The 23,693-nt window shown below is 43.2% G+C and overlaps 1 protein-coding gene across 4 annotated transcripts in view; it reads right to left on the reverse strand.

The window, feature by feature from the left end:
- Positions 1-23,693, reverse strand: part of SPEG (striated muscle enriched protein kinase) — a 543,710-nt gene that overhangs the window by 365,146 nt on the left and 154,871 nt on the right. For 3 of the 4 annotated variants that reach the window (XM_033947131.1, XM_033947129.1, XM_033947132.1), the window contains 2 exons: positions 17,156-17,299; positions 3,260-3,442 (listed from right to left, as the gene is read on the reverse strand). In XM_033947131.1, coding sequence (XP_033803022.1) covers positions 3,260-3,442; positions 17,156-17,299 — 327 coding nt within the window. The remainder of the gene's footprint in view (positions 1-3,259; positions 3,443-17,155; positions 17,300-23,693) is intronic. The other variant, XM_033947130.1, reaches the window with a different exon arrangement.

Raw genomic sequence — 23,693 nt, forward strand, 5'->3', positions numbered from 1 at the left:
CCCACACACCACTCTCAACAACGGTTTTCTTGACCTACTTCTCACTCTCTTCTCTCTTCAGATCACTCATTTTGTACCTCTTGTAATCTTTTGTAAACTGCATAGAACTTCACGGTATTGCGGTATATAAACTGTTATTATTATTATTATTATTATTTGGGTGAAGAAGAACTTCCTAGCATTGGTTCTGAATTTGTCCCCTCTTAATTTTTCCGAATGCCCTCTCGTTCTTGTAGTTTTCGAAAGTTTGAAGAATCTGTCCCTCTCCACTTTCTCTATGCCCTTCATGATCTTGTAAGTTTCTGTCTAAGTCTCCGCTTTTCCAGGGAAAAGAGCCCCAGTTTCTCTAATCTTTCAGCGTATGAAAGGATTTCCATACCTTTTACCAGTCGCGTCGCTCTCCTTTGAACCTTAAGGGATGGGGTCAGGGGGCAGAGCTTGGGGGGTACTCAGTTGATATTTGTTAGGCTTGAAGAGGTTGAGAAACTCTGTTGTAGATCATATTTATATACAGTTTTGTATTCTGTGTTTGGAGGGTTGATTGTGTAATATGAATACAAGAATATGTATTGCCTTTTGCTTATGTATTCTTAAAATTCAATAAAAAATGTTAAAACTTTAAAAAAAAACCCAGAATAGAATTCAAACTATGCTGTGTAGCATTTAAAACGCTATATGGTGATGTCCTTAATAGCTTCCCCAGATTTACTGAACTATCGGGTAGATCTGCTGATGAACATAACTCTAACAACCAGACCCTATCATTTCCAACTCTGAAAGATATATAATACGAGACATCGCACATTAAATCATTCAACTACCAAATAGCAAAAGTGGGGAACTCACTTCCCATCGAAATTTGTACAACCACATTATACACACTGTTTTGCAAAAATCAAAAAGTTTATTTAAGAAATCCAAAGAGAACATAAGAATAACCTTACTGGGTCAGACCAATGGTCCATCAAGCCCAGTAGCCCGTTCTCACGGTGGCCAATCCAGGTCACTAGTACCTGGCCAAAACCCAAGAAGTAGCAACATTCCATGCTACCGATCTAATAATACAAGTCACTCGAAACAAAGCCAATGTTGATGATCAGCTGCTCTTTATGATATATTATCTTAGACTGTATGTATAATTTGATAACAATTCGATATCTTTATGTAGCATGTATAATTCTTTGTAACATATTTATACAACATTTTTTGTAACAATGTGTTGCCCTGTAACACATCGTATATTTGGTAGGATATAAGATTGCACATAACATTCGTTCAAATTCGCACAACCAAACTTTAATTTTCTGTTTTGGTTTCAGCCAAAACCAGGTGATAAGTTTTGGCTGCAGTTTCTGTTTTGGCCAAAAAGAATTTTTCTGTCAGCCTCTAATTCTATAACCCATGTGTACAACTGCCAGACACGCCTTCTCACGTCGTCGTCATCCCCCCCCCCCCCTTGAAGTTGTATAATCTGTAATTTCTGCACTCAATTTATAGAATACTGACTAGGGGCAATTACCTGCATAAGTACTAATTGCTGTCAATGAATGTCAATTAAATCATGGATGCAACTGCTCTCATTTGATCACAAAATTGGGCATGGGTTGGTGTGGACTGTAATTTGTCCAGACAGGCTTTAACCTGGTCCCTGTTGCAAATAGTAATATTGTAGATCAATCTTTTCTGGTACTTTTAGACAGGCCAGTGCTCTTTTCAGACATGCAAAGGTACATTCATCCCTCAGTGACAGAATGTGAACAGTTCACCTCTGTCGTCCTCTCCTTCATTTTGGCTGTCTGAAAAGCACATTGAATGGGTTGTTTAGAAAAACACATTCATTTTTTCAGCAGAGGTTTACCTGCATAAAAAGCATTCATAGTTTGGACTCATGCAAATTTTACAAGTATTTAAAAAAGTAAATAAGATGACACCTTTTTAAACTGGACTAACTTATACATTATTGACTAAATTTCAGAAGCAGAACTTTCTTTTTTTCAGGTCAGGGATGAGAAAAAGTTAATAATATCCGACTCTATAAGTAAAGCACCAAATATTCTAATGACAGTCTCACAGGGATGGGAGAGCTAGAGAGATGGAAATATTTCATCATCTGAATTCTTTTCAAGGAAACAATGCAAGCTTGATGGGGAGAGGGTAAAATGAGGATCCCACGGAGCCTTAAAAAGAAAGCAGCAGCAGAGATCCTCCTTTTAACTTCCACATATCTCACGGATCCTCATCTTACTTCCCTCCTGCGGACACAGCTACTGATCTGCTGGATCTGTGGGGTCCACGAGAGGGGTGTAAGACAACATCCGTGAGGTCTGCAGGGGTTAAAACCAGAATCTTTGAGGTCCATGGGAAGCTATCAAAACCTTATTCTCTGATATCCAGTTTTCTAGGCTACGTATCCAAGTCCACAGTTTTCCAAAGTACATCAAAGCGTGCAGTAAAGGTTACATGGGGAATATCGTAGTAATTTGTTTCCTTTCCATAGTGGTGGCTGTATCGTTCTCTGATTATTAATAGCCATTTAAAAGGTTTAGGCATTACTTTGTAGTTTGTACAGGATCAGATTCTGAGTCTTACTGTACCAACCACAAATCCTTTTTGGAAGAGGGAGGAGGAGGCGATACAGCTGGAAAATAATTCCTGGTATAAACTTATACATGATGCACAACACAAAGGCCTAAAGAACTGGGACTAAAATATTCTTTCTTCATAGAAATATGCATCAGGGATCTCCACATAGTACAAACCAACAGCCCTCCAGCATGTCCTCTTTTTAGAGGACTGTCCTGTTTTGAAAAGCTTTGAGCTTGGGGTCGCATCTGGAGAACATGCGCAGATGCAATGCGGTGACATTATGCATGCATGGGACATCCTCAAGTCTCACCTGCGCATGCTCAAAGGCCCCCCAACGCAGCTTAAAGCTCGAGAAGGTTTGGGGGGGGTGGAACTGGCCGGGGCTGAGGGGCGTGGGCACATATCTGGACTCCAATCTCCTTGGGATCTTGATCCTTACAAGATGCCCAAAAGGCTCAATCGAGAAAGCTCCTGCAGCAATCTTCTTCCTGGATTTATCGATCCATACACAATATGTTTCCAAAAGCTTACAATCTATGGCTGCTTTCTTTTTAAGGCCATGTGCTTTGGATCCGCGGTTTACCTTTTCCCTGTTTGATGCAGTGCCTACATGAGTTAATTGTTGTCTTTGGCAAGTCACACAGTTCCCAACCCAATTGAAAATGTTCCTTACCAGTTCTGATGGTCAGGGTGCCGCTACTGCAGGACTCTCCCACCTCATTCACCGCAGTCACTGTGTACACTCCAGCGTCGCTTGTTCTTGCCTGCCTAATGAGCAGAGTGTAGCGCTCTCCTTCAGCCTTGATAACATGCGTGGAGCTGCTCCGGAGGGGTATATTATCTTTCTTCCATGAAACTGTAAGGAGGAAGGAGAAGGACTGTCACTCCTCAGCTTCCCTCTCTCAGGATCTGTTTCCTCACTCATACCTATCTGTTATACTCTCCCTTCCCCTCACTCTATGATCTGCCTTACTGGAAACTGGTCATTCCAGTGCATTCTACACAAGCGGGTTATCTCCCTATGGCCGCGAGCCATCTGCAGAAGAAATCCACTCCAGAATTTTTTCTGTGTCCCTTCTACTTCACTGTGAGCTCTTCTGCCACCCATAGGTTTTCCCTTCTGCACGCAAGCTGGATGGAGTGTTTCTGTTCTGTTCTCTCTCTTTCTTATTTTATTTGGTGTTTTCGACCTTTATTTATTTATTTACTTACTTATTTGTTTGGTTTTATTTGCCATCCTCCCAGAAAAGCTCAGAATCAGAATGGGTTACAAGTTTACATATATATATGACATGATGGCAAACATAGTATGGTAAAACATAGTTAACAAAGCATGGTAGAACATATGACAAATATGTAACCACAAAAAAATATTCATAAGATAAATCAACATCAGAGATTTCTGTAAAGCCAGTATCCAACCTAATACGGAGAAAAGACCTCAGTGTTTCCCAGGAATATACCCGGGAAACTTTCTATGCCAAATTTTCAGTTGTCATAAAGCAATACATCCTCGGTCTAAGGCAGTGATCTCAAATTCAAACCCTTTGCAGGGCCACATTTTGGATTTGTCGGTACTCAGAGGGCCGCAGAAAAAATAGTTAATGTCTTATTAAAGAAATGACAATTTTGCATGAGATAAAACTCTTTATAGTTTATAAATCTTTCCTTTTGGCTAAGACTTAATAATAATATGTAATTTATAGCTAAAGAAACATATGATCAAGAAACTTTTATTTTACTTTTGTGATTATGATAAACATACCAAGAGCCTCAAAATAGCACCTGGTGGGCCGCATGTGGCCTCCGGGCCGCAAGTTTGAGACAACTGGTCTAAGGTAAACTATAATCCAAAAACTTTTTTCAAATGAAATTTCCATTGAACAATAGCAAACCAGCACTTATCTTAGGTGATCACTCTGTATCCTCTGATATTGAAAAAATTGCCGCAGTTGTACCCAGATCCCTAGTGCTGTATACTTGCAACGGACAGGGGAATAATTTAGATTTCCCTTTTAGATTTCCCGACAGGCCCTGTTTCGCATAATTGCTGCATCAGGGGAATAGCTAAATTGGAAATTTCATTTGCAAAAAGTTTTTTGATTATAGTTTTTGAAACGGAGTTTATCTTAGACTGAGGATGTATTGCTTTATGACAACTGAAAATTTGGCATAGAAAGTTTCCCGGGTATATTCCTGGGAAACACTGAGGTCTTTTCTCCGTATTAGGTTGGATACTGGCTTTACAGAAATCTCTGATGTTGATTTATCTTATGAATATTTTTTTGTGGTTACATATTTATTAAAATATTCAGCTTGTATTAATTTATTTTTAGAACATATGACATGACATGGCATGGGGAGCATAGTATTACAAAGCATGGCTAACCTAGTATGACACTAGTTGGTATTTTCTGTGCCCGGAGCTTCTGCCTTGATTTCAGCTCTGCCTGCATAGAGAAGAAGTAGACTCCAGTTTGCAGCTGTTAGCCAGCCTGCACATGTATTTTTTTCCAATTTGGGGCCATCCCCACGTTTATTTCTCACCTGCTTCTGAGCAGGGGTTTGAGCACAGGCTGTTAGGCACCCATAAGAGGCTCAGCAGTATCTCGCAGGATGCCGGCTGTTTTTCGCCCCCCCCCTTCTGTAAGCTCACTCATCAGGTGGGTTCAAGAGCCTTGAGTTCCAGTCAATTGGAGTACTTTGAGTGATCTGCATGGAAACTGGTATCCAAAGTTTGGATATGTGATAGTAGGATCCAACCTCTGACGCAGCTTTGCGAAACGGCGATTTCACCATCGGGTGTCTGTAGCTGCAGCGCTCTGGGTTTGCTGAATACAGCGTTTTTGTTGCTTTGGAGCCCCGGTTGTAAGACGACTGCAGCTAAGTGTTTTACACATTCCCTGGGACTTGAGATAGTTTGAATGAGAATGTAGATTTTGCACAAGAAGTGGCTTCCCTCCGGGCTGCTATACTGCTTCGACTTTGTTGGCTAGGACCAGAAGATCTAATTTGAATGAAGTGATCTATGAGAAGTGGAGTGTTATTTTTTTTTTAATTTTTATGTTTATTGAAAATTGAAAAGCATACAGAATATAAAACAAACCAACAGATACCAACCAAACTGTCGTAACATAACTCTGTGCCACAATGCAATTACAATACAAATAAACAGTACCAGAATCTCCCCCCCTCCCACCCACCCCCATGTTCTGGATGCAAAATAATATCAAATATAAATAAGAAATCAACCACCCCTCCTGGCCATCCAGTCAATATAAGGCTTCCACTGTTTCAGAAATGCTCCTAAGTATGATATTTTAAAGCTGTCAATTTAGACATATGAAACACATAATCCATTTTATTAACCACTTGTGCTTGCGACGGAATTGTATCCTGGCACCAGGCAGCCGCCAACAAAAAGCACGCTGCCTTGACCCCAGTCACAAGAATATGGGAGAACTTAGATGGGATTCCCAGTAGAGTCATATTCAACAAGGCACAACCCAAATCTTTAACTATAAGCACCCACTGATATCCGATAGGCAAGAGAACATCATATCCCAATAAGGGCCCACCTATGGACTAGTCCACCAGATATGTTCAAATGTGCCTAGCTCCCCACATCCTCTTCAACACTCATCAGAAATACTAGAATTAATCCTATGAAGTCTTTCGGGGGTATAATACCAACGATATAAAAGCTTATATCCATTTTCCACCAATATGGACTTCCACTGAGCCATCGTAAAAGTGCGACCCAATAATGCCTCCCAAAAAACAAAATAATGCACCGGATGCGTATCATGCACTAGAAGCAACCCATAAAGTCTAGAAATGCACCCCCGCCCACTAGAGGCCTCTCACACCTTATCCCATACAGTATTATCTAAAAGAAAGTTTAAGAAAGTTTAAGAAAGTCTACCACCTGATTATATTGTAAAAGATCCGCCCCATGTAAACCAAACTCCTCCTGCATACGGGAAGTCGAAACCAAAGCTCCCTCTACCACAAACTGTCCCAACGTTACCAACCCCCCTGCTTCCCAGACCTGATATCGAGCATCAAGTTGACCTGGAAGAAACCCTCTGCCACCCTCATTGGAATCTGAAGAAAATAAACCTGCTCTGGAAACAATTTCTCCCTAAATAACACCCACAAACGCAAAACCACCCCAATACTGGTGTAACCCTTCTAGCAATAGCTCAAATCCGACCCAAGTCATACCATGGGACATGTCTGAGAGAAATATCACCCAAAAGCCAATCATCCATTTGCACCCAAGTCTTATGGGACTCCTGCTGCCATGCCAACAAATAATGCACCTGCGCCGCAATATAATAATAATAAAAGTTGGGGACCGCCATCCCCTCCCCCCTATCCCTCGATTGAAACAACAGTTTACGACTAACCCGCAGAGGCCTACGTCTCCATATATACGAAAAAATAAGACGCTGTAAATGCTCAAAAAAAGCCCGAGGAAGGAGAATCATCAAAGCAGTAAACAGATAGAGTAATCAAGGCAATACCATCATTTTAATCACATTCACCCTCCCCAGCCACGAAATATGCAACTGCTCCCATCTATCCAAGTCTTCCCTCAGCTGATGCATTAAGCTAGGATAATTAGCATCATATAAAGAGGTGAAGTCTGCCGTAAGATATATTCCTAGATATTTTAAAGTATGGGGCGCCCAACGAAAAACGAAACGCTGTTGTAAGGTTAAACACTCCTGTCCCCCAATCATAAGATTAAGAATCTCAGACTTGGACATATTTACTCGAAGCCCAGAAACCCGCCCATAATCAGCCAAAGCTGTAACTATCCCGTGTAAGGACTCCCCCTGATTCCTGAGTGTGAGAAGAATATCATCAGCAAAAAGAAATATCTTTTGTTCCCACCCTCCACTAGGAATGCATATTATGTGGGGGCACTCCCTCACTCTCTGCGCAAAAGGCTCCATTGCTAATGCAAAGAGAAGGGGAGACAATGCGCACCCCTGATGAGTACCTCTAGCCAGCTCAAATTCCGAACAAAAAGCACCATTCACCTTAAGCGTCGCCAAAGGTTTGACATATAGGGATTTAGTCCACTCCAGGAATTGACCCGAGATGCCCATAACAGATAACGTCTGAAACAATAAAGGCCAAGAAACCCTGTCAAAAGCCTTCTTGGCGTCAATTCCCAGAATCAGAGCTGGTGCTTTCTGCGCCTGAGCAGAATGAATAATATGAAACACCCGGCATAGGTTATCAAAGGTTTGCCGACCCTGGATAAAGCCTGCCTGATCGTCCTGTACTAACTGCCCCAGATATTGTTGCAAGCGACGTGCCAAGATCCCCGTAAAGGTTTTATAATCCGTTCCAAGCAATGAAATGGGACGATAAGAAGCTCTATCAGTTGGATGTTTTCCAGGTTTTAACAACAAAGTAACCCCAGCCAACCTCCAGGACCAAGGCAATTCGCCCCCCCCCCCCCTCCCTCAAGCTGTTAAAAAATTCCGTAAGAGGTTTAACCAAAAAAGAGCTAAAACATTTATAAAATTTATTGGGAAATCCATCTAGTCCTGGAGCTTTTCCTAAAGGAAGCGCCTTAATAGACAGCAATGTTTCCTCTTCCTCAATAGGTCTGGAAAGCCAATTTGCCTCCTCCAAAGATAACTTAGGAAGGATCACCTGTCCCAAATAAGCAACTACCTCCCTTTCTGAAGTGACAGCCTCCTCAGTATATAACTCAGTATAATATTTGGTAAGGATATTGCCAATATCACCGGAGGGGCGACAAAGCACTCCATCCGGACCCTTCAATTGGAGAATATAATTTTGCATACGCTGCTTACAAAGTTTATGCGCCAAAAGGCACCCTGCTCTATTACCCATTTCAAAATAAGTTTGCTTCAGAAGCTCAAAGTGCTGCACTATATCCTGCAACTCAAGGTCCTGAATAGCACCCTTCACTATCTGAATCTGAGATAATACCTTCAAACGCCCACCCTCCCTCTTATGCTGAGCCTCCAGCCCCAATAACTGGGCCCTGAGACTCTCCACCTGTTCACTACGCTCTTTTCTACGAAAAGCCCCCAGGGATATAATCCTGCCTCTCATAACGCATTTCAAACCCTCCCAGAACGTCACGGGAGAAATTCCTTCGGTAAGATTAAGCTGGATATAGTCTTTAAGATTGTCTGTTAGCTGGGATATATTAGCCGGATCCAACAATAGCCCCTCAGGCATACGCCAAAATGTCTTACCATGACGTTCCTCCCTAGGATGTAAAGAGAACCAAACTGGAGAATGATCGGACCACACCCTAGATGCCATCTCCACCTCATCTACCCACAAAAGAACCTCCTCGGAAACCCCCCAAAAATCTATCTGAGAATAAGAATGGTGAACATCTGAAAAAAAAAGAATAATCCCGGACACCAGGATTGCTATGGCGCCAAGGATCTTTCAACCCCCAATGATCAAAAAGTTCCACAAGTTTTTTCCTATCCTAGTAACCATAGCTAACCCCACCCGCTGAGTTGTCCAAAGATGGGTCCCAGGACAAATTAAAATCTCCCCCCAAAAGCACATGTCCCTCTACATGATCCTGCATTATCCTTCCCAACTCCTCAAAAAACTGTCCCTGTTCCTTATTAGGAGCATAGATATTAATGCACGTAAAAAGTTCTTGAGCAATAGTAGCTTTCACAAGCAAATAACGCCCCCGTTTATCCCTTACAACCTCATGCACTTCAGGAGATAAATCACACGCTATAAAAATACCTACCCCATTTTTCCTCCCTACAAAAGTATTAGAAGCCAAATATAAATGTGGAAAGTTTTTATGATGAAGATAATGTTCATGCTGCGGTCTGAAATGAGTCTCCTGTATAAAACCTATCCCCACCCGTAATCGTGTTGCTTCCTTGAAGAGCAACTGATGCTTCTTGGGGACATTTAGACCCCGCACATTAAAGGTCATCCAACGAAGCATACTAAAAATCTAGAATATATGCATATACTATCCCACAAAAAAATGAACCAATCAACCTTCCCAAAACTCATAATAGCCAGAACAGCTCAAAACCCGCATCCAGAACCCCCAAAATCTCTCCCCAACCTTCTCCTCCCCCATCCCCTCTACCCATCCCTCCTCCCCCTCCCCCCAACTCTCCTACCAACAGTACTTCCATCTACCCCCCACCCAAAATATCCAAGGACAGTGCCCATACCAAAAAATACATAATACCCACAACAGCATAGACCAACCCCCATCAAACATAGCACTCCAACCTTCCCACCTTCCCATCACCACACACCCATTACCCAAATCATCACACATTAAAGAAAAAAAAAGAAAAAAAAAAATTATTGAAAATCAAAACAGGGCCCCATCTCCACAGAAGAAACCAAGCCATACTGAACTGAGTCGAAAACTCGCCCCCAAGTCTACCATTAATCCACAAAAAGTTCAAAATCCTTCAGATAGGGTGTGCTACAGCAGTGGTATCAGACTGGCGTCGTAAGCGCTGACCACTCTTCTCCTCCCTGCGCCAACGGGACTGACTCACTACCCCACTCCGTTGAGGTTGAGCAACGAGGAGGGGGACCTCTGATTCTGGCCAAAGCTGAGCATGTTGCAAAAGCAACCGGGCCTCCTCAGGCGTTGATACTTTATGCACCTGATTCTGTAGGGGAAACGAAAGTCCAAAAGGATAAGTCCACTTATAGCGGATCTGTTGAGCCATTAAACATTTGGTAATGTCCTGAAACTCCCTCCGCTTTCGAAGAGTAAGGGCAGACATATCCGCATACATCTCAACTTTCGCGCCTTCCCACTCAATATGACCCACTTGCCTTGTCGCAGCCAACACCTGTTCTTTTATCGAGAATCGATGAAAGCAAGCAATAAGATCTCTTGGACGAATCATTAGGGTCCCCCCGATTGCTCCATGAACTCTCTCAAACTCCAAGGTAGGGAGAGCAACTTTTGGATCTGCTGCCTGTAGAAACTTCACACAAATAGCACGGAGGATCTCCTCCAACGATTGAGAGCTTGCTCGTTCTGGCACACCACGAGCCCGCAAATTGGTACGTCTTCTCTATTCTCCATATCCTCTGTCTTTAACAATAGCTCTTCATATTTATCCTCAACTCCCTTACAATGCTGTTGTAAATTCAGAATGTCGCCATCATGGTCTATGACCCATTCCTCAAATTGGCACAATTTCTGGCCCATATCCTCCACTGTCTTGCATAGAGTAGTGACGTCAGTATGCAATTCCTTCTGCATCGCCATCATAGTATTTTTTAAGTCAGTAAACCAACCTTGAAGCTCCGTACGTGTCGCTGGCCCATCTGCCATATCAACTCCCAAAGCCATCGGCGGACGCTCCACATTCAGCGCACTAGATGGATTGCCGACGCTCCGCATAGTACAGGCCGCATCCCCAGGCGCCATGACTTGAAAACCAAAAGTATGCAAATCGGTCTTCGATTTCTTTGACGCCGCTTGCATACCAGGGGGTTGGGGCCGATTAGGGGTGCCAAAAGTCATACAAAAAGGCCCTCCAAAATGCTAATTATAAGCAATAAAAGGTCGGGTGGAGAGGAGCTCACCTCTCACGCTACCATCACCAGGATGACGTCACCGGAAGTAGAAGTGGAGTTTTTTGATGCATGAAGCTGAACTGAGGTTTTTCTCCACCTCTCTAGCGGGGTTTGTGTGAGGATCTTCAAGGGGGAGTGGCAGTGTTGACGGACTCCTTCATTTTCCATATAGGGCATAAGTGATTTATGTGCCCTCGTTTATTGAGTAGTTGAAATCCCCAGTTTGTTAGCCTCCTTCGTTTCTGTTCATCCTGGTCAGACGGACGGTAGGACACTCCTATCACTATCCATAAGGATTCCAAGGTGGGTTTTGATTGCCTCCACCAATCCGATCCACCCTATTACCCTGGTATGACAATGTCCCATTGGTTATCTTCCTTCCACCATGATATAATAGAGAGGTCTATTATATCTATCTTTTCGTTTAGTACAACATATTCTAACTCACCCATGTTGTTTCTTAGGCTTCAGGCATTTGCATTTCAAACAATGTTTGTCAGATGTATTTACAGTTTGCTGAGCAGTTGGGCAGAATAATTTGCAGTCTTTAAAAATCAGTTTGCTCTGTATTTAAGGAAATTTGGTCTACTGTGGCCTCTGTTGCAACCTGACTATTGGGATGCCTTTATAGTGCTATCTTTTAAAGATTCCTTGTTCTGAACCATTCTCTTTAGAGCAACTGTTGGCTTTCCCCCAGCTTCTAGTTGAAAAGCTGCTCTATCTCTTTTTAAAATGTTGACTAGTACTATTACTACTCTAATTTCTATAGCGCTACCAGGAGTATGAAGCGCTATACAGAATCAGAAAGGAGACAGTCCCTGCTTGAAGGAGCTTACAATCTAAACAGATAAGACAGAAAAACAGGATGGCATGGATGCAGTTAGAGGGAATAGTTACCGTATTTTCACGCATATAACGCGTGCGTTATACACGATTTTACAAACCGAGCATAACCATGCGCGTTATATGTGTGAGCGCGTTTTACAATTTTTTTTTTACATTGCTGGTTCCCCCCCCCACCGATGTCCGATTCAGCCCTGAAAGCCTGATGCCCCACCCCGAAGGACCGCTCGCACCCCCCTCCCGACGTCCGATTCATCCCCCAGCCCCCCCCCCGATCCGTTTGCGGTGGAGAAGCAGCCTACCATGGGTTTGCGATGCCAGTGAGCCCTGCTGCTTCCTCTGCCAGCGGTCCCGCCCCTTCTCTGAGCCCTGCGCTGCTTCCTCTGCCGCGGTCCCGCCCCTTCTCTGACATCAGAGAAAGGGCGGGACTGCGGCAGAGGAAGCAGCGCAGGGCTCAGAGAAGGGGCGGGACTGCCGGCAAAGGAAGCAGCAGGGCTCACTGGCATTGCGAACCCACGGTAGGCTGCTTCTCCACCGCAAATGGTGCGGGGAGGGCTAGGGGATGAATCGGACGTCGGGAGGGGGGTGCGAGCAGTCCTTCAGGGTGGGGGGGCCAGCTGTCCTTCGGGGTGGGGCATCAGGCTTTCAGGGTGGGGACAGGACTTCAAGGGGGGGACAGGCAGACCTTTAAGGGGGGACAGGACTTCAAGGGGGGACAGGCAGACCTTTAAGGGGGGACAGGACTTCAAGGGGGTCAGAAGGAGGTTTTAATTCAATGAGCAGCATGCGCGGTATACGCGTGTGCGTGCTATATATTAATTTATTTACATAAATTTATTTTTCCCGCGCGCTATACCCGTGTGCGCGTTTTACACGGGTGCACGTTATACGTGTGAAAATACAGTAATCTATTGGCTAGGGCAGTGATAAGTAGGGTTATGGACTGAAGGCTACAGTCACCAAACGATGAAAAGAATGGTTTTCGTGGAGCATCTCCAAGTTCTCCTGACAGCACTGGAGCCTCGTGGCCTTCTGACATGGCATCAGCATTCTTGGAAACTATCTTGCATTAACCTTGGACATGCCTAACTTTTCATGAATTATTTTCCAAACTGTACCTGCCGAGATGCCCATTTCTTCAGCTATTTGGGAAACCTTAATTCATCTGTCTGACAAAATTAAATCCTTGACTTTCTTGCACATCTCTGTGGAAGTTGCTTCCACAGCCCATCCAGTGTGAGGGTCATTTTCAAAAGACTCTCTACCCCACTTAAACTGCTTGTTCCAAAATTTTACTCTGTAGGATGATGAGGCAGACTTGTCATAAACTGCAGACTTGCGTTCATGGACCCTCTTTGGCCTTTTCCCTTCTTTTATGAGAAATTTTATCACTGACGGTGCTCCCAATCTAGAAGTTTCTTACTTGATTCACATGAGGACTCTCCTGACATCCTATCTCTTGAAATGTTAGACTCACATTGAGCCGCAACTGTGCATGAGTAACCTTGAGACATGTTACAACATGCACAGACTTATTTCAACATGCTTGCTACTTTCCTTCATACTCAGGTCGATAAATTATTGAATGCCCCTCATAATTACTTGCTAATAGAGATGGCCTAATTATGTTTTTTTAGACTTTCAATTGGTTCAGTGGCCTATAAATTAGAGATCAGGCCAGGGGTGGGATGAAGTTGTGGTGGGAAGGAGGGAATAAAAATCTAAACTGAGGCTGCCTGTGCCTATTAACATAGAAACATAGAGTATGACGGCAGAAAAGGGCCGGTGGCCTAAGTCTGCCCACTCAAGAACCCTCCCTCCCTCGAGAATCCATCTTTTAAGCATTCTTCTGGAGCGACCCCACCTGTCTGTCCCATCATCCCTTGAAGTCGAGTGTGGTACTGACCTCGATTACCTGACGCGGAAGACCATTCCATCGATCAATTACCCTTTCGGTGAAGAAGTATTTCCTGGTGTCCCCATGAAATCTTCCTTCCCTGAGTTTTAGCAGATGCCCTCTTGTCGCCGTGGGACCAGTTAGCTATGCTTTATACTGATAACTATAACAGTTTTAAAATAGCCCCTTGAAATGCTAGCCTATGAACTCTAACAAAAACTGAAAGAAGATTTGGCAACTCAAGATTCTGGAGAACCAAGGCTGATGACAAACAGACTTCTATGGTCTGTGTCCTGCAAATGACAAAAGATTGAAAGATTAGCCAAAACCAACATGGAGGAACTGAGGCCAGATGGACTTCTATGGTCTGTGTTCATTAAATGGCAAAAGATAGGTGAAACTTTGGCAACTCCTGTTGCTGCGAGTGAGGGTGTTGTGCAGCTCAAAGGGGGAAGGGAAGACATCATGATTGTAAATTGAATACTGTCAGCAATACTTGGAGTCTTGGTTATAACCACCTGTCATCCCCACCTGTCATCCCCATCATATTTGGCTGCATATATGGTTGGCATGGTGGAAACTTGACAACCAGCGTTTAAGCACGAGTGATTGTGGTTGCATAGAGTGGTGGATGCAACTCTGACCACCTTGTTGGGCAAACTGGTTGGACCGTGTGGGTCTTTATCTGTTGTTATTTATTGTGTTACTGTGTATTATTGTGTATGATTTATAAATATATTAAAAAGCACAAGTTCCAGGTTAGATTGTTGGGGTGCTCTACTATTCACCTTTATTTACTATGAAAATTGACCCTTTATCCCTATTTTCTGTTTTCTATCTTTTAACTAATTCAGCCTACCAGTGAAGGTGGTAGAGACGAGGAGTGTAGCTCAATCATTCAAGAAATTATAAGAGAAGCACAGGGGGATGTGTACAGGAGAGAAAGGACAAATAGATCTTATTAGTTAGTATAGATGGGCAGATGGAGAGGCCATAGGGTCTTTTTCTGCTGTCATTTTCTCTTTTTGTATGTCTTCATTTAGGGCTGTAAATGCTGCTGTATGCAACTCATTCCCTCCTGTACGTTCATTTACACCTGTAACTGTCACTCTATGTAGGTTAACAACCCCCCGCTCCCCTCCCCCCAACACACATGCATTTAGGGTTGTAACAGCCATTTCATATAGGTTATTCACCTCTATGCCTTCATTTAGTTTTGTAAATGCCACTCCATGCAGATTACTGCCTCACCATGCCTTCATTTAGGATTGTAACTGCTGCCTTTTTTAGGATTGTAACTGGTATTCTGTGTAGGTTAGTCCTATCTATGCCTTTATTTTATTTTTACCCACATCAATAAATTACAATGCTGCCTATCTGAACTCAAAGACTGGATGACTATCAACAAGCTACAGTTAAATGCATCCAAAACTGAACTGCTATGGATCTGCAAGTAAAACTGCACTCACCCTTGACCCCCCTTCACTTGGGATAATACTACCGTTATAGCCAAAGACCAAGGGCTAGGTGCATTAAAGTCAGTTATTGTCACTAAACCTGTTTTCACAGCTTTAGCGATGATCGCTATTATCGACCCATTTCATAAAACGGCTCACCGTGTGTTTTTCCCCTCGATCACCCATTTTCCGATCCAGTCATGCAAATTAACTAAAACCCCATGCAAAGTAGCCAAGCAATTGCTATGCAAAAAAACCCTGCAAATTTGGTAGTGCATTGATCACTAGTTCAGAATCAGCCAGAGAATTGGCCAACAGCGATCCAGTTGGTATTACCAACTATCTTTAGTTCATCCAGGCCCAAGACTGCTGCCTTGGAGTTATACTTGACTACGACCTGTTGCTTACGAGCCATGTCTCCCAGGTAGTATCAACATCTTTCTACTACTTACACCAGTTACAAAAAATACTGTATACTTCTTTGGAACAGAATTTGCACAACTTCTTATTCCTATGTCCTTTCCTGCATGGATTACTGCAATTCACTGTTCATAGGGCTGTCTTCTAAGAATCAACAATGATTGCAATGAGTACAAAATGCAGTAGTTCACCTACTCAAAAATCTGAATATCTCAGACCCCATTACTCCAGTGCTAGCCACTGTACACTGGCTACCTGTTTGAAACCGCAGTGTCTTCAAAGCTCTGACACTAGCCTTCAGATTCTTTGATAATATGGTCCCAGCCAACATATCAGAAAAGCTATCAACCTATATCCCCAACTGGCCACTAAGATCACAAGGCGAAAAAAGATTTATCATTCCACCAGCACGTTCCCTTCAGCTAGAAAACGCCCACAAGCAAGTCTACTCCCATTTCTTACTCATCAGATTCCTGGGAGGAGTATTTAATTTCAGGAAAGTAGTAAAAACCCATCTTTTTATCTAGTACAGTCCACCAGGATTACCCTACACCCTAAATCAATTCCAACTAAGCTCTCCATGTAGGGCATCCTAAGTTCACATCTTATGATAGCCCCACCTCCCAGGTTAGATTTCGGAATAATTGTTCAAAATGTCTTGCTACTGTCATTTGTTCAACCACCATTATTAGATCTGTTCCCTATGTTAAATTTGGGTGTAATTGTTTTGACTGTCTTGCTAATGTAAACCATCCAATCAACTCTTAGATCTCTCCGTTAATATATGGGAATTGTCCCACCACTGCAAGATCTCTATCCTCACTATAAGTAGACTCTCTCTCTCTGTCTTCTCCCCAAGATGCCAAACCTGCTGTTTATATGTAAAATAATGTATTTATGAAACATTAACTATAAAGAGACTTTTAGTGATAGAAAGGGATTTGTTATATTAAATAATATTTTAATCACACATTTATTGAAAACACAATTTGTAATACTTTATTATATAGGCAAGATTTGTAATCCGCTCTTTCTCTAACTTTCTTTAGCTAACCTATATTCTGGATGTTGGAGGGAACGGGCTAAAAATGTGAATACCGTAAGTAAATAAATGAATGTAGGATTCTAAGTGCCGGTGTGTGCAGATTACCCCTTCCTATTTGGAACTGGGCCCATGAGTCCCTTCTCCCTCCTCCCTCCTGCCTTCTGTGCAGGTTCACTTTTTTATACTGTTCTAAGAGACTCATTCAGTTAGCAGCACATAAGAATCTTTGTTTCCCATGAGTATTATTTGATAGACAGTTTATGTTCTGAAATCCTGCAAGCCCTAAACACTGATCTTCTCCTGCTTTACCTTCTGGATATGGGTTTGCTGTTACAATGCATTTGAAGAGCACTTCAGACCCTGCTATTACAGTAACATTCTGCACCGCAATCTCAAAGATGGGAGCTTCTACCGGGTCTTCACCTGCTGACACATAAGAATCATCCGATGACTCTGGATGGAAAGAGAAATGCAAAAAACTGGAGTCATGAGCAAAGAAACATAGACAGAGCACATCAGTGAGGAGACACTGCACCAGAGAACACAAGTGTGAAGAGTCAGTGGAGGGGAAAGACATTAGTGAACAGGACACACCTAGAGACATACTAATGAGCAGGAGACACGAAATAACAGCTAACTAGTGAAGAGGAGTCACAAAGTAAATCTTAAACAGATTAAAGAGCTGTTGCAAAAGACTTGTTCTTCAACGCAGATAGTTTTCCCAGGGCAGAGAAAAGCAATGACTACAAATAAGCACAAGCTTTATTTTTCATGGGAAAAGTACCTACAGAAGGGCAGATCTAAATCTCTGCAGATGATTTTCCCAGGGTGCTTTTCAAAGGGAAAGGAGGTCGAGTGTGAGCCTACCAGGACAGACAGAGAAAAGTGCTCGACTTCCTGAATGTAAACCACTTAGGCTACAAGTTGTATATAAATCTGATATTCTGCCTTTCTGTGGTTACATATTACATACAGGTACTTCTTTTGTGGAGAGTCACAAGGAGATGCAGGGGGATTTCAAGCTGGTTCTCAGGCCACTGCACCACCCACTCTCCAAGGGGACAGTACACACAAGCCTTCTCTTTGAAAACTGCAAAAGGACCGGCAGCCTTTGCATTGAAAATTGTTCTGCAAGAGAACAATTTTCAAAATGATTTCTGCAGGTAAAGTGTTTCACTGCCTCCACCCCTGCAGTGGCTAAAATTGGTCTGGACTAGACTAGGGGCACATAAATGTATCTTAAAATCATTGTATAGACTTTTTAGCAAAAATCTTCCTGCTGAATAGAAGCCAATGTCAGTACTGGCCAGCCTATATTTCAATATTTAGAGCAGAGAAAAGGGACAAGCCAGAAAAGCACTCGAAGTCCTCCAGTCTATCGTCTACCCCAAGACCTACTCATTCCTACACTCTTCTTCCTCCTTCTCTTAACCACCCCATCAACAACATATTCTCTCCTGCATTCAACCAGCCCAATAGCATGCTGCAATCTCCTACAGCCAGATCTCCCCACCTCATTTACTCCCTCTCACTTGTTTTCTTTCTGCCCCTCCCCTTCATCCCCATCCCTTTCTTACCTTCTCTTTAATTTTCACTAGAAAAGCACAATAGAAGAAATAGGTTTGATACCTCTGTGCCTTCTATCCTACTTTGCAATCCTCACATTCCCTTGCATCAACTTTCCTCACTCCTGCACTCTCCAGTAGTTTCAATTCCCCCACCCCTTACAGCTTCCCTCTCTTGAAGGGTAGGATCATCCACCTTTCACCTCCTTCTTGAACAGGAAAGTCTCTACTTATCACCTCTCAATTTGTAATTTCCCCTCCTGTACAGACTTGGATCACTTTCTTGTCTCTTCTCCTAGTACCCAGGCATATCTCTCTGATCTGGGATTCTCCTTCCTTCCTATCATCTGCAACACTTCAACTTCATCTCAGATTCCAGGCCAGCAAGTGCAAACTACCCTTCCACTTGGCAGCTTAAGGATCAGCATCTCCATGTCCCCAGGACCACAGTTGAATATAGTACTTTCTGTCCTCAGCCTGGAAACCCTAGAGAGATCACATGCTGAGTGGGAGAGCCAGATCAGCCTGATACTGCTCCAGTGCAAAGGAATGAATGGATCCAGGAGCAGGAGGGAAGCGACAGAACGGTGTTAGGAAGCTGTGTTAGTCCAGTTTTAAAAGAAATAAAACAAAACACTGAGAAGAAAACAAGGCAACATCTTTTTTTTTTATTGGCCTAACTAATTTCTGATCTGAAGAAGTTAATCAAAAATGTATTTAGTTAGTCCAATAAAGCACACATCATCTTCTTGTATTTTCTAATAAATGAGGGAAGCCCGAATGTAGTAGCTCATCTGGAAGATAAACCAGTGAACCAGGGCTATCACATTAGCAAATAGTAAATAATGTAGGTTAATGCATGGTAGGGCACGATAAACTGATTGTGCTTCTTTTGTAAATCTAGCCCACTCCAAACTAATCTCATGCTCTCCTGCCACCACTTCTTGCTGCTGCTGTGCTACTTCTTTGGACCCATGTAGCCCAATGATCATGCCAAGTCTGCCGTTGCTGTCTCCTCCAGAATATAACAGGGAGAATGACTTTTCCAACTCAGACTATAATAGCCTTTTTCCATCCTGGAGCTACTAAGAGAGACCAATTTTTAAGAGGAATTTCCTTCTCCTCCTAGACCAGTCCAGGCAGAGATCACTATCAATAGCATCATTGCAACTATAAGGATTGATGCACTCCTGGAACTTGTCAGTATTCTCTGCCTCCAGTAGTCTGAAGTGGTGAAGTGACAGGATGTGGGGTCTAGCTCCCAAGATTGCTCCACCTTCCCTTGATTGATCTCACTTTCAGTCCTCCCCTGATGAGCTAGTTCTCCAACCAGAGTGCTCCTAGCGGACTCCTGAGTGTGTTATTTTTTTAAGTAAGTGCAGCTGATAAGGGAATTGGGGATTGGAGTACCAGCAGCAGACAGAGCCCACAGGGACTGAAATTAGGAAGCCTGATGGGAGGGGAAGAGAAGGGAGCAGCTCTGAAACAGCATGGCTGACTGGGGGAATCAGGGTAGTGATTGAAGCACCAGCCATGTGAGCCCTGCAGTTAAGTAATTTTACCCTACCCATGATAGGGACATGGAAGCCTTGGACAGAGCAATAGATTGCTACTGGAGCCGTGGATAAGTCCATGCTTTAATAGCTGAATATGGAATAATTTTACTGTGGGTAGGAGCTGAAGACATCTTGGCTTCAAACTGTGGTTCTTCCACACAATAAGACTGAATGGCGAATGTGACCTCCTTGGAAGAGGCACCACTGAAGGAGCAGAGGATAAGAAAAGAGGGTCATTCTGCTCAATCCTGGGCCTGGTCATGGATTCAGTGCCATGTGTGGTGGCTCACATGTGGCTCTTTTCCAGGAGTACAACATTCAACTCCTGCTGTAGCTGAAGGTGCAGAGGTTACTGAGCTCTCTCCAATCTTGTTCAATCTGTTTATGAGTTCTTTAAATTATCTTCTTTTGGAGGACGATGAATATTGCAGCTCATATGTAGATAATATTTTCATTTTGGTGCCAGTGTCAAAAGATATATAGGAAAGTTGAAACAGTGGGCTTTAACATTTAAGCTAAAGTTATATGCAACCAAAACAAAGATCCTATGATTTTCTAATCAATTGAAAGGTCATAAGAACATAAGAATTGCCACTGCTGGGTCAGACCAGTGGTCCATCGCGCCCAGCAATCCGCTCACGCGGCGGCCCTCTGGTCAAAGACCAGCACCCTAACCGAGACTAGCCCTACCAGCGCACGTTCTTTTTCAGCAGGAACTTGTCCAACTTTGTCTTGAATCCTTGGAGGGTGTTTTCTCCTATAACAGCCTCCAGAAGAGCGTTCCAGCTTTCTACCACTCTCTAGGTGAAGAAGAATTTCCTTACATTTGTACAGAATATATCCCCTTTTAACTTTAGAGAGTGCCCTCTCGTTCTCCCCACCTTGGAGAGGGTGAACAACCTGTCCTTATCTACTAAGTCTATCCCCTTCAGTACCTTGAATGTTTCGATCATGTCCCCTCTCAATCTCCTCTGTTCGAGGGAGAAGAGGCCCAGTTTCTCTAAGGTATTGGGGATTATCTTAGACTCCTGTCTTTTGACAGATTGATTATTTGTTTTAAAAAGTTTTCCTTAAACTTATTTCCATGAACATTTTAGGATTCTTGTTCAGAGTCTGATTTTGTCCCAGTTAGATTATTATAGCATTTTAGATTCAAGTATTACTGTCAAACTGAAGCATAACATACAACTATTGTAGGATAAGGTTGCTCAAATTTTCACTACATAACACTTTTTTTTTGTCCCTGGTTATTGTATAATTTCTTAATTGCTTATGCCACAAAAGTATAGAAATGGCTGTCTTTCCCCTTAAACTTTGCTTTTGCGACCAGAACTTTCCAGGTTGATTCCAAGCTGAGTAAACTTAGGGGCCCTTTTATGAGTACTAAAGTGTGGTAGGCAGTGGTGTAGCGAGGGTAGGAGGTGCCCAGGGTGGTGGTTCCCCCATGCCCTACTCCTCCCCCGCTTCTTCCCCATCTCCTATACCACACTCGCTCCCTTCCTTCCCCCTATACCCCTTAAATCTTCACCAGCACGAGAAGTTTCTCCAGCCTGCTGCTCGCACCAGCATTGGCTTTCCCTCTGACATCACTTCCTGGCCCCGTGACCTGGTATTGATGTCAGAGGGGAGCAACAGGCTAGAGAAATTGCTTGCACTGGTGAAGATTTAAAGAGGTACGGGGGGCAGGTGTGTGCCATTGAGGGTGGAGAGGTACCAGTGACCCCATCAAGATGGTGCCCAGGGTGGTCCACCCCCCCCCCTTTTTTTTTTTCAAGATAGCACTAGGATATGTCATAGGTGGTGATGCCTCCATTCTTTATTTCTTTAATTCTGAATTTATTTCCAATTTTTTTTTCTATATCTTTACTTACTTTTTAATCTTATAATTTTTCACCTAATCTGAATTTATTGTGCTTTAATTTCCATCTTAATCTACCATGTCCATTGGTATTGTAGCCTAACGATTTTAACGGCAGTGGGCATCCTACCTACCACGGAGCAATGATAGAGTGGTTTTGCCAGGTGATCTTGTTCATTTGTCTGCTGGTGTTTTGAGAAGTGCTGCAGCGATGGAGGATAGCTGCAGGGAAATCAATGCTCCCTTGGAGCAGCTTACTAGGGTAAGAATGGAGCATCTTGATGGCCGAGGAAAATGCACGTTGACGGAGGATGCGGCCTTAGGGAGCGTCCAGCACGCCTGGAAAGGCATAATTATTTTTCCTCTTGCTCAGTCCAATCGTCTAGAGGGCCCTGCAGTGATTGGGAAGATATATGCCTGGGCGGCCCACCCTGTCACGCAGCTGTTATCTGTCTGGGACCCTGCCTGCCTGTGCTGTTGTTGGCTCTGTCATTGGGCTCCGATATTGGCACAGTGGTCTGCTGTGGTGCTATGAGCATTGGCTCCTGCCCTTGTAGGCCTGGAGATGGATGTGTGTCGTTCACCTGTAGTTGGGATCCTGAGACCAACTTCGGCCAACGACAGATTGGCATTGAAGGATCACCTGCGGCCTACTTTCTCTCCCGTCTATTGTAATCTGCCACTGCCTTACGCTGAACTGAGCCGATCTGAATTTTTATATTGCATCATTTTTATTTTTTCTTACATTATGCTTTTCCTTCCCATTCTTTTCTCTTATATTGTGATTTAATATTGTTTCTTCTTTCTATTATATTCATATAGTCCCTACCATTCACTTTTTAGGCTACTAGCATAGATTGTGATCCCATCTGGGACAGATAGGGAACAACTATGTGCCTTATTACTATGATATAGTTAATTTTCTTTAATGCTAACAATTTTCTTTTGTTGTATTGTTTTGTACACCGCCTTGAACCGAAAGGCATTTGCGCAGTATATAAATAAAAACCTATGTTATGTTATTTTACGTCGCCCCTGGTGGTAGGGTATTCCCACACGGGATTACAACAGCATGAAGACCTTACTAAGTGCCTTGAAGTATGATAAGTATAGCTGAGAGGTCATCGGAGACTTCAAAATGATTCATTCCTAATGGGTCTCCAAGGTGGTTTTACCAAGTTTCCCTGCTATCTCTGCCTATGGGACAGCAGGGACACAAAGGCGCACTAGCAAAAGCGGAACTGGCCACAGTGGAACGAGTTCTCTATGAAGGGAAATATCATCAAATGGGAACCACTAGTGGACCTCCAGAAGGTGCTGATGCCACCACTGCACACCAAATTGGGTCTAATGAAACAATTTGTCAAAGCTTTAGATAAGGAGTCGGCAGCCTTCATGTAAATTTAAGACATCTTCCCTAATCTGTCTGAGGCAAAGGTCAAAGCTGGCGTCATGTCAGACCACAGATAAAGGAAGGTGTCATGTCAGACCACAGATAAAGGAATTTCCCAAGAAGCTAACTAGGAAGGAGAAAGTGGCTTGGAACAGCTTTGAAGCAGTGGTTTGGGCTTCCTGGGCAATCACAAGGCTGAACACTACATGTTGGTTGAGTGTAGGATGTCTCTCAAAGTCCGTGTCCTTGATGCTCATCTTGAGATATTCAAGGAGAATATGGGAGCATAGTCGGAGAAGCAAGGTGAGCGCTTCCACCAGGCTATACTGGACTTGGAACGCCATGATGGATGACTACGTCTGGGGGCTGATTTGTGAAATTGACTTACAATATAATTGCAAATCTCAAGATACGACTCACTTCTAAATCTTCTGGGGTCATCTTTGTATAACTTCAATATAAATACATGTTAATT

Source organism: Geotrypetes seraphini, chromosome 5, assembly GCF_902459505.1.
Source record: "Geotrypetes seraphini chromosome 5, aGeoSer1.1, whole genome shotgun sequence".
NCBI lineage: Eukaryota > Metazoa > Chordata > Amphibia > Gymnophiona > Dermophiidae > Geotrypetes > Geotrypetes seraphini.